General features: G+C 33.9%; 1 protein-coding gene across 2 annotated transcripts in view; it reads left to right on the top strand.

Annotated features, from left to right (window-relative positions):
* Positions 1-12,687, top strand: part of LOC127727095 (uncharacterized) — a 55,480-nt gene that overhangs the window by 34,065 nt on the left and 8,728 nt on the right. For both annotated transcript variants that reach the window (XM_052234507.1, XM_052234508.1), the window contains exons 14-18: positions 451-535; positions 2,202-2,392; positions 4,228-4,314; positions 5,520-5,732; positions 6,180-6,298. In XM_052234507.1, coding sequence (XP_052090467.1) covers positions 451-535; positions 2,202-2,392; positions 4,228-4,314; positions 5,520-5,732; positions 6,180-6,298 — 695 coding nt within the window. The remainder of the gene's footprint in view (positions 1-450; positions 536-2,201; positions 2,393-4,227; positions 4,315-5,519; positions 5,733-6,179; positions 6,299-12,687) is intronic.

Here is a 12,687-nt window from a genome sequence, read left to right as displayed (position 1 = left end):
AAAAGTAGGTCAGTTTGACTTGCACTATATGTTTCCTTGAGCTGTACAAAGTCACACTCATTTCTGAGATGGTCAGCTTTTGCTCCTTTTCATATTGAAGTTAAAATTCCAAGGTGATGATATAAAGTTTATTAAGCCTATTTGGGGAGAACTTTCTTTGTTGTAGATTGCATATAAATGTTCTTGCATTAATTATAATAATAATAATAATAATAATAATAATAATAAATTCTTTATTTAAAGAGGGTAAACACAGTTAGTTACAATTACTAATCTTCCCTGAGGCCCTCTCAATTGAAACTGAGAAGAACAATTTTTGTGTTTAAAGTACTTTCCAGAAATAGAATGTAAAATAAATCAGTCAAGAAATTATTAAATGCAACATGCAAGTTATATTGGATTGAATAATTATTGTGACACAGTAATAAATTGTATATTTTCTGGTTTCAGATTATATTTATAATGGCTGACTGCAGGAGTTGTAAAAATGGAATGGAAACATTTAAAAATCTACAGAATTCTGTCAAATATATAGGTATACCTTAGTACAGATTTATAATTTCCATGATAACTTCTGATAGTTATGTAAATATATATCTCCTGAGATTAGCAGCCTACAGGGATTTCTTCATTCCATTAACTGCTGTTAATACTCGTAATCAGCCTTGTATAGTTTGCACTGGTACATTGTCCACACCCCCCTTCTTGCCACGAGAATTCAGGTAAAATTTTTGTAACTGTTTGAAACGTCTAATGAAACTCCGGTAGTTTCAAATCGTGTGTGATCGCTTATTGTATTATTATGGAAAAAACTATTTTCCATCATCAAATAAAAGTTGAAAATTCTTGAAAATGATTCTAGAATACTTCACGAGTGTTAAAATAAGTAAAAATCACAAAAAAAAAAGAAACAATCCACCTTATCGCTATTTAGTCCAATCTGGAAAAAAACGTCACTTAGACAACTTCCTGTTTGAGTCAAGTGTCGCAAAAACAAAGGTCATCAGTAACGAGTTGAGGGAGGAAAAAGTTTAGAAAGTGAACATTGTGAAACTTTGATAAATTATGATCCACTTTTTTAAAACACAAATTGAAATCATAAAAATGCTTTGTTTGAAGTGTTCACAATGGTTAAAAAATGTCTCTTTGAAAAGTTTTATGCAAAATACATTGTTTAAACAGGGCCACAGATAGGTTCAACTGGATGAAAAAGTTGTCTTATTTCAGAACTAATCCGGATTGGAAAAAATAACGATATGGTGTATAGAGAAACTTGTGTATGTTTAAACCGGAATTTGAAATAGCATGTGTAAATGAAAATGAATACGGTGAAGGTGTGCTGAAAATCTGTACTTAATAGATACCACTAGAATACAACTTTTAAAGTAAAACAGCTCAATCCTTTAGTAAAATGCTGTTAAACATATCCATCATATTAATGTTTGAAGGATCTTAAGCTAAAACAAAACACATGCGTCAGTATGAATCATCAAAATGGAACGAATAACCGATTACTTTTTGTAGTTTATACATCGTTATGCATAAACTGGTTCTTGCTAACTTATACACTTTTTTCGTTTCGTTAAATACAAGCGATTTCCAGTTTATGTTATGCAATGCTGTGAAAAGAAACGAGAAATTTGTAATGGAGCATTTAATTTTGAAATTAATCACTTTATAATGGATTTTGAATTAAAATTGCACATTCATATGGATTAGGTAAAATATTAGTTTTGAAAATGATATTAAGGACACCCTCTACAATTTCATTAACAAACCCTGCGAAATCGAGTTTTTCTCTTATTTCTTGCTTATTGTACTCTATAATCCAAAACCCTGTCTGGCCAGTTTAATTTTGGAGAATAAAATCCGCAGACTATACAAGCCTGAATTCAGTATTATTGCTAGAATAGAGATTAAGGCTAAAGGAAGTAGCCTCTATTTTTACATTTTTTGTTATTTTTCTGTAGAAATGATTTGTTTCTGTGCATTTGGAAAATTATTGATCCAGTAATACTTCAAAATAGATAGCTTTGCATGCAAATGTATTGCTCATACAGCCTTTATATTCATTTGTGCATTAAGATCAGTTTAAGAATAAGTTGCTCTGGTTGAAAGGTAATAAAAATATTTAATTCTTAAAATTATGCACTTTAAAGGTTAATTATTACAAATCTGAAAGTTTCTTTTTTTTATTGTAGCTGGTGGCTCAGTTTACTTGGTGAATTGTACAGAAGAAGTAGAACTATGTAAAGAACATGACATAAGGGGATTCCCCACTGTAACAGCATTCAGAGGACTTGGTTGGTTAGACAGTAGTACATGTATTTCTGATGAAAGCCAGATATTATACAAAAGTTACAGAAGAATGGATTACCATGGAGTTTTACAGGTATATGTCTTAGCCATTAGGTTTTATGTTCTGACCAAGAAAGCTAGAAATGGATACTGTTTATTTAAAAACAATTTAAATGTTTGCTTTTAAATGCAGAATAGGCTCAACTTAAATTCAAAATACAATTTAACCTTAAATTTTCTAAATCCAAAGATCTATGCTGCTGTGATCTATATCCTGTAATATACACTGTAAAGAATAGGAATTATTTTCTTGAAAACACATGCCATACTTATCATTTGAAAATCAGCAGAATCTAAGAAATAACTAATTTTAGTTATCTCCCTTTGTCCACTTGCAGAAATTAAAACAGTTGGCACAGTTTTGTATTTATTTGTGTCATCATAAAAAATTACATACTTGTAGTGGGTGTTTTTCCTGAGCTAACAGATATTTTTATGCCCTACCTAGAGGCATTATGTTTTTCGGTCTGTGCGTCCGTTCCTTAGTCCATCCGTCTGTCCCGCTTCAGGTTAAAGTTTTTGGTCAAGGTAGTTTTTGATTAAGTTGAAGTCCAATCAACTTGAAACTTAGTACACATGTTCCCTATGATATGATCTTTCTAATTTAAATGCCAAATTAGAGTTTTGACCCCAATTTCACAGTCCACTGAACATAGAAAATGATTGTGCGAGTGGGGCATCCGTGTACTATGGACACATTCTTGTTTTTTTATGGCATAATCTTGTCATTAAGAGGAGGATAGATGTTCCCCAGATTATTTGTGATTCTAGACTGTTGATTCCATGTAAAACTTATATCAAGACATAAGTATATTTCTACCTAGAAAATGAAATTCATAGTAAATCAAATAAAGGTTTTAAAATTGCACAACCTCTAGAACAGTGTCAAAAGACAGGTTTTAATACAAGTATATTTCTGCAGATTTCAATTTTTTAAATTTGCAACACACTTTCAAAAAGCAAATGAGAGATTTTTAACTGCCATCAGCACATGAAACAAGGTAATGATTGCTACCATAATCAATCAACCAGAAACGAAAACTTTGTGCACAAAAGCAAGATTACATTTATACAATAACTGACTAAATTCATTTAAGAACTTTAATAATAAAAACCACATGAACATTTCTGTTTTCAATTTGTTTTTAGCAGATTTAATTTGTTTTTAATTTGAAATTGACAGTGAAATACTGTGAAAAATAAGATTACTGCAAAAATAACTGGTTATGCTGTTACAAGTGTATTTAAAGATTAACTTCAAAGGATTTTTGTCTTGCCTATGACGAAAATGGAGGAATTTTGTAACGGAAAGCAAGACATAGGAATTGCTTCTCCAGCGACGAAGATGACGGCATCAACAATTGTTAAGTTTTCTGCTTAAGTTAGTTTGATAGGAGCTACTTGTAATAGATCATTGATATCTAATATAAAGTTGCATTACTATCATCACATTTCAGTTTGACAGCTATTTAGACTTTGAATTAATCAGCAATTTTCCATATTAAGTTTTCTGCTGATGTTAGTTTGATAGGAACTACTTGTAATAGATCATTGATATTTTCTATAAAGTTGTATTACTAACAGTTCATATCAGTTTAACAACTATTTCAAGGCCCTGCCCCCTAGGTCATGGACCAGTGACTTTGAATTAATTAGCAATTTTCAATGTTAAGTTTTCTGCTTAAGTCAGTTTGATAGGAACTACTTGTGATAGATCAATGATATTTTCTATAAAGTTGCATTAATATCTGTACATATCAATTTGACGACTATTTGGAGGCCATCAGATTGTCTTTTTTCTGAATTTTATGCAGACAGGCAGGACATTTCTGTGTCAACATTTAATACTATTGAGAACTTGTTTTGTAGGCCAAACCAATAATGGTGTGGTTTGGGGAAATAGCTAGTTCTGCAGTAAAAGACAGATTATTTGAATGGCCAAAGCAACAGTTAGTGGTAAGCAAAAAATATAAATCATTCTCATATCTTAATTGAACATTATAGGCTGTATGTTTTTAAATTTGACAAATATTTTGCTTTACAAAACATGCATTGCATTCAGTATAACTCTATCAATTGGTTAACCGGTTAATTGGTAGAAAGACTATCCGAGTAACCTGCAAAACTGTTCAATTTGACAACACTAGTTATAGTAAAATGTTTGCTATCATTGAGACTAACTTCTTATTCATTTTAACAATTTTTCTACAATTCTAAAATAATAGTTTTACTGATAGAATTTATTACTCAATATCAAATCAGGAGATGTGGTATGAATGCCAATGAGACAACATCCAACTGAGTCCATACAAAATGAATTTAAGCAACTATAGTTCACTGTATGGACTTTAACAATGATCAAAACCCATACAATATCGTCAGCTATAAAAGGCCCAAGTTTGTTTTTAATGGATAGTGTGATCTTCCATTATTTCCTCACCGCGATATAGCCTTGCTGTGCTAATGCGGCGTAAAGCAACCAACAATCAATCAATCCATTATTTCCTCACAGAACTTGTAATCATGGGAGCTTATTTTTCTAAATTGGTTTGCATGGCCTGCATTTGCATACAACATATTGACAGAAGGAGCAAATTAAGTTAATATATGAAAGTCCCCTTGGTGATATGCATAAATTTACTACCAAAGTTCTATGGGCATAAAATGAAATAATGCAGTCACATGGCACTCTCTTCAAAGAGAAAGCACATCAGCTCGAGGGGAGTAAAGCTTTCATTTGTGCTACAGGGTGGTAGTCTGAATAAAAGGTAAATATAAGTAGAGAAAAATGAAAAGTGAGGTGAATGATGTATGGTTTATCTGTTTGAGATCTTTATGATTTTGAGACAAAAACTTGATACACCAAGTCAGGGTCAACAATTTCCATGTTTTCTGAACAAGTCAGGGTCAACAATTTCCATGTTTTCTATAAGTATTTCGATCTCATGACTCCAGCAAGTCCCAAAAAGGCTTCATAGGTCAGAGCAATTTCAGACGAAGAATTTGACTGTATTTCAGAAATTAAACATGAAAGTTAGAAATTTTTTTGCATGTGATTAAAAAAGTAAATCTTACTGACTTCATTTGGCCAGAATTCTAGATATGATATTGTGTCAACTCATGTTACCATCTTTTTTTTTCACTTGTAAATTTATTCGCAGGAGGATGTAAGACTGGTTGGTGTCCTGGTTCCTAAAGCATCCAGATTCCTTCCTATACCACCAGGCAGAAAACAGAACTATTATTTCTCTTATGAGTGTTATCGATTGATATGTGAAAGACTATTTGGTAAAGCTACCTGCTATTCAGTTTACAGTAAAGAACTACCACAAATAGAATTTAAACAAAAAGATTTAGATGTTGTTATATCAAAGGTAGGCATTTGTTTTATGGTAAAGATTCATTAGCTAAGATGAAAGTTGTATTATTGTATTATTAATAAAAAATGCAGTCTACAAACTAGTTATAAATACGATAATCATCAGAACATATTTTTTCACTTTACTTCAATGTCCATTTATAACAGACAGTAGTTCATAATAAGTGTTAGGCCAAATAAAACATTTTTACGTTAAATTTTCATACTTTTATTTTTATCGTAGTTTGGGCTCCAGTTTTCAGCCTTATTAGTTCAGGATAGTTTTGAATACCATTTAAAAAGGATTGCATAAAAATCGAATTAGGATTTTACTTATATTTCTTACCATAAAATTGAAGAAAAAGATACATTATGTGTGTTACTGTAAAATTAGGTTTAAAACTTATTGTACCTGCTGTATATACATATAGGCTTTTAACATTTTATAATGAATATTGATTAGATAATTCTACAAAGAAAGGACGGAGTTGTTGCTACATTGATGCAGATTGGTCATACACTCAGTCAGTCCTTAGAGAATCAAGAAAATACAAAGTTACACATGTTCCATAAAGCTCATAGGTAATTTGTTAATACACTGAAAAAGTTTTTAGATAATCAGTATAATGAAAATTTACACATTTTTCACAAAGCTCATTTATCCAGTGATACATCATTACACTCTGTTTCAAACTGAAGGGGTATACTTGTCTGTCTCAGTAAGTACATATCTTGTTGAACTGTTACTTATTTACTTCTTGTTTGTCTCAGCAAGTACATATCTTGTTGAACTGTTACTTATCTACTTCTTGTGTCTCTCAGCAAGTACATATCTTGATGATCTGTTACTTATCTACTTCTTGTGTCTCTCAGCAAGTACATATCTTGTTGATCTGTTACTTATCTACTTATTGTTTGTCTCAGCAGGTACATATCTTGTTGAACTGTTATCTACTTCTTGTTTGTCTCCTCAAGTACATATCTTGTTGAACTGTTACTTATCTACTTCTTGTTTGTCTCAGCAAGTACATATCTTGTTGAACTGTTACTTATTTTCTTCTTGTTTGTCTCAGCAAGTACATATCTTGTTGAACTGTTACTTATTTACTTCTTGTTTGTCTCAGCAAGTACATATCTTGTTGAACTGTTACTTATCTACTTCTTGTTTGTCTCCTCAAGTTCATATCTTGTTGAACTGTTACTTATCTACTTATTGTTTGTCTCAGCAGGTACATATCTTGTTGAACTGTTATCTACTTCTTGTTTGTCTCCTCAAGTACATATCTTGTTGAACTGTTACTTATCTACTTCTTGTTTGTCTCAGCAAGTACATATCTTGTTGAACTGTTACTTATTTTCTTCTTGTTTGTCTCAGCAAGTACATATCTTGTTGAACTGTTACTTATTTACTTCTTGTTTGTCTCAGCAAGTACATATCTTGTTGATCTGTTACTTATCTACTTCTTGTGTCTCTCAGCAAGTACATATCTTGTTGATCTGTTACTTATCTACTTCTTGTTTGTCTCAGCAAGTACATATCTTGTTGGTCTGTTACTTATCTACTTCCTGTTTGTCTCAGCAAGTACATATCTTGTTGAACTGTTACTTATCTACTTCCTGTTTGTCTCAGCAAGTACATATCTTGTTGATCTGTTACTTATCTACTTCTTGTGTCTCTCAGCAAGTACATATCTTGTTGATCTGTTACTTATCTACTTCTTGTGTCTCTCAGCAAGTACATATCTTGTTGATCTGTTACTTATCTACTTCTTGTTTGTCTCAGCAAGTACATATCTTGTTGATCTGTTACTTATCTACTTCTTGTGTCTCTCAGCAAGTACATATCTTGTTGATCTGTTACTTATCTACTTCTTGTTTGTCTCAGCAAGTACATATCTTGTTGATCTGTTACTTATCTACTTCTTGTGTCTCTCAGCAAGTACATATCTTGTTGATCTGTTACTTATCTACTTCTTGTGTCTCAGCAAGTACATATCTTGTTGATCTGTTACTTATCTACTTCTTGTGTCTCTCAGCAAGTACATATCTTGTTGATCTGTTACTTATCTACTTCTTGTGTCTCTCAGCAAGTACATATCTTGTTGATCTGTTACTTATCTACTTCTTGTTTGTCTCAGCAAGTTCATATCTTGTTGATCTGTTACTTATCTACTTCTTGTGTCTCTCAGCAAGTACATATCTTGTTGATCTGTTACTTATCTACTTCTTATGTCTCTCAGCAAGTACATATCTTGTTGATCTATTACTTATCTACTTCTTGTGTCTCTCAGCAAGTACATATCTTGTTGATCTGTTACTTATCTACTTCTTGTTTGTCTCAGCAAGTACATATCTTGTTGATCTGTTACTTATCTACTTCTTGTGTCTCTCAGCAAGTACATATCTTGTTGATCTGTTACTTATCTACTTCTTGTGTCTCAGCAAGTACATATCTTGTTGATCTGTTACTTATCTACTTCTTGTTTGTCTCAGCAAGTACATATCTTGTTGATCTGTTACTTATCTACTTCTTGTGTCTCTCAGCAAGTACATATCTTGTTGATCTGTTACTTATCTACTTCTTGTTTGTCTCAGCAAGTTCATATCTTGTTGATCTGTTACTTATTAAGTCTCCCAAACGAAGTTTGGGAAGACTTATTGTTTTTGCTCAGTTCTTATTATTATTATTATTATTCTTCTTCTTCTTCTTCTTCTTCTTCTTCTTCCGCCGCTTTTAAATTTGAACTTGTCCGCACCCGTTCTCCAAAACCGCTTGTCGGATTAACTTAGGGTTTCACAATATGTTAGACTAACATGTCTAGTGGTGCAATCAGGGTTTTGTTTTTGCAATGGGGTTTATAAAGGGGTACTTTGAGGGGCAAAAAGAAAAGAGGGTTTTACTATAGAACCCTATGGGATTTTATTTTTTAAAATTTTCAAATGATTATAAATTGAAAACCGTTCGTGATAGACACAAACTTTTTAATTGAAAATGTTCTAAATGATAAAGCCCATTAAATGAAATACAGGGTTAGTCCCCAGGGGTCACCCCCACCCCCTGCCATTTAAGAAAGTTCTAATACCTTGTAAGTGGTCAAGATCCCCACCCCTAAACCATATATATTCTGGTTTGTCATGCTAAGATGGTTTGAATGATATACAGGGTTAGTCCCCAGGGGTCATCCCCACCCCCTGTCATTTGAGAAAGTTCTAATATCTTGTAAATGGTCGAGATCCCCACCCCTAAACCATATATATTCTGGTTTGTCATGATAAAGCACATCAAATGTTATACAGGGTTAGTCCCCAGGGGTCACCCCCACCCCCTGCCATTTAAGAAAGTTCTAATATCTTCTAAGTTGTCAAGATCCCCACCCCTAAACCATATATATTCTGGTTTGTCATGCTAAGATGGTTTGAATGATATACAGGGTTAGTCCCCAGGGGTCATCCGGACCCCCTGCCATTTTAGAAAGTTCTAATATCTTGTAAATGGTCGAGATCCCCACCCCTAAACCATATATATTCAAGTTTGTCATGATAAAGCACATCAAATGTTATACAGGGTAAGTCCCCAGGGGTCACCCCCACCCCCTGCCATTTAAGAAAGTTCTAATATCATCTAAGTGGTCAAGATCCCCACCCCTAAACCATATATATTCTGGTTTGTCATGCTGAGATGGTTTGAATGATATACAGGGTAAGTCCCCAGGGGTCATCCCGACCCCCTGCCATTTGAGAAAGTTCTAATATCTTGTAAATGGTCGAGATCCCCACCCCTAAACCATATATATTCTGGTTTGTCATGATAAAGCACATCAAATGTTATACAGGGTTAGTCCCCAGCGGTCACCCCCACCCCTTGCCATTTGAGAAAGTTCTAATATCTTGTAAATGGTCGAGATCCCCACCCCTAAACCATATATATTCTGGTTTGTCATGATAAAGCACATCAAATGAAATACAGGGGTAGTCCCCAGGGGTCACCCCCACCCCTTGCCATTTAAGAAAGTTCTAATATCTTCTAAGTGGTCAAGATCCCCACCCCTAAACCATATATATTCTGGTTTGTCATGCTGAGATGGTTTGAATGATATACAGGGTAAGTCCCCAGGGGTCATCCCGACCCCCTGCCATTTGAGAAAGTTCTAATATCTTGTAAAAGGTCGAGATCCCCACCCCTAAACCATATATATTCTGGTTTGTCATGATAAAGCACATCAAATGTTATACAGGGTTAGTCCCCAGCGGTCACCCCCACCCCTTGCCATTTGAGAAAGTTCTAATATCTTGTAAATGGTCGAGATCCCCACCCCTAAACCATATATATTCTGGTTTGTCATGATAAAGCACATCAAATGAAATACAGGGTTAGTCTCCAGGGGTCACCCCCACCCCCTGCCATTTAAGAAAGTTCTAATATCTTCTAAGTGGTCAAGATCCCCACCCCTAAACCATATATATTCTGGTTTGTCATGCGAAGATGGTTTGAATGATAGACAGGGTTAGTCCCCAGGGGTCATCCCGACCCCCTGTCATTTGAGAAAGTTCTAATATCTTGTAAATGGTCGAGATCCCCACCCCTAAACCATATATATTCCTATTTGTCATGTCTCGAACATTTGAATGACGTATACGGTCAGTCCCCAGGGGTTCCCCCCACCCCCAATGTTCTAATATCTTGTAAATGGTTGAGATCGCCACCCCTAAACCATATATATTCCTGTTCGTCATGTAATGAACATTTGAATGATGTATAGGGCCAGTCCCCAGGGGTTCCTCCCCACCCCCAATATTCTAGTATCTTGTAAATGGTTGAGATCCCCACCCCTAAACCATATATATTCTGGTTTGTCATGCCAAGATGATTTGAATGATATACAAGGTTAGTCCCCAGGCATCACTAATGCATATAACTTTACTGGACCAAACCAATTTTCAATGGATGTTGCCCAATGTCAGGCGACCCTGGGAATTACGAATTATGGGAGCTTCGTTTGGGAGACTTCGTAACAGCATCCTGTTACATTCATTTCTTGTCTACTTTTTGTTTTTCTCTTACCTGTATGATCTATACTTTGATTCAGGTACAAGAAATTCTGTTTCTTTTTCTCAGCAACTACAAATTAGAGCTTCTTGTTATTTGTTACCAAGCTTCAAATTGGTAACCTATATATATTTCTTTTCACTGGAAATCAAGAGGGGGTGTATTTATTAGTGAGCAGTAAATCACACTTTACATTGTTGAAACAGTTTTCAGAAAATCAGGCAGATACATGATTAAAATCAGGTTCCACAAAGCTCAATAATACTTTGTTATGTTCACAGAATCATTCTTTAAAAATCAGTCATGCAAAATTAATCATTCTCTACAAAGCTCATACATACATTGTTACAAACTGATTATACAGAGCTTTTTGTCGAGCCTGCAACATTATGTCGCAAAAGCGAGACATAGCGATCCTAGATTCCGTCGTTGGCGGCATCAACATTTAGGTTCAGTCTGTGGTTTAAGATTTTTTAGACATCAATAACTTTGTCGAACCTTCATAGAATTTTATGAAATTTGGACAGGAGCTTGTTTATGACCAAAATATAGTATCCAGAGCAAAATTTTGAAAATACATTTTCCTTATTTTGCTGATAAATGGACTTAGTTTTTTGTTGAGCCTACAACTTCTGTCTCAGAAAGCTCGACATAGGGATAGTGATCTGACAGCAGCGCTGGCGGCATTAACTATTAAACTACTTTAAAGCTTCATATTTCAGAAGGTAGAAGACCTTGATGCTTCATACTTTGTATATAGATGCCTTATGTTATGAAGTTTCTGTCTGTCATATGCCCATTGTCTTTGACCTCATTTTCATGGTTCAGTGACTACTTGAAAAAAAAGTTAAGATTTTTTGTAAGGTTAATTTCTCTCTTATTATGAATAGGATAACTATATTTGGTATATGCATACCTAGCAAGGTCCTCATGTTTGTCAGACAGTTTTTACTTGACCTTATTTCATGGATCAGTGAACAAGGTAAAGTTTTCATGGTCAAGTCCATATCTCAGATACTATAAGCAAAATGTCTACTGTATTTGTTGTATGGAATGATTGTAACTGTAAGGTGTACATGTCCAACTGGCATGTATCGTATGACCTTGACTCCATTTTCATGGTTCATTGGTTTAAGTTAAGTTTTTGTGTTTTGGTCTGTTTTTCTAACACTGCATGCAATAGGTCAAATATATTTGGTGTATGGAAATATTTGTGATGCACATGTCAGTCTGGTAGGTTTTTTATTGACCTTGACCTCATTTTCAAGGTTCATTGCTCAAAGTCCAAGGTCCATAACTCTGCACAAAATCATTTGGCTGGACCAAAATTTGAACTTGATCAGTAACTTGTCATGATAAAACTATATACCAATCATCTAATCAATATCTTCAAGCATGACAAAAAAAAATGCGGAAAACTGAATATTTGAGTGAATTTTCAAGTTCAAGTTACAGATCAAGTTCGAATTTTGGTCCGGTCTAATGATTTCGTGCAGACTTATGGTCCTTGGACTTAGAAAATTCACTCAAATAATCACTTTTCCTCACTTTTTTTCGTCATGCTTGAAGATATTGATTTGATAATTGGTATATAGTTTTATTATGACAAGTTACAAATCAAATTTGAATTTTGTTCCGGTCTGATGATTTTGTGCAGAGTTATGGTCCTTGGACTTAGAAAATTCACTCAAACAATCAATTTTCCACATTTTTTTCATCATACTTGAAGATATTGACTTGATATTTGTTATATAGTTTACACCATGACAAGTTATAGATCAAGTTAGTATTTTGTTCCAGTACAACGAAGTTTTAACTGGTAGAGGACTATGTATTGCCAGGCAATACTCACAGAATGCTTGTTATTTTATATCATTGAAGAATGTACATAGATAAAAGCTGTTCCTTTACTTTTTGTGTTTTT

Source organism: Mytilus californianus, unplaced genomic scaffold (assembly GCF_021869535.1).
Source record: "Mytilus californianus isolate M0D057914Y unplaced genomic scaffold, xbMytCali1.0.p SCAF_19, whole genome shotgun sequence".
NCBI lineage: Eukaryota > Metazoa > Mollusca > Bivalvia > Mytilida > Mytilidae > Mytilus > Mytilus californianus.
This window is presented reverse-complemented; position numbering and strand designations above follow the sequence as displayed.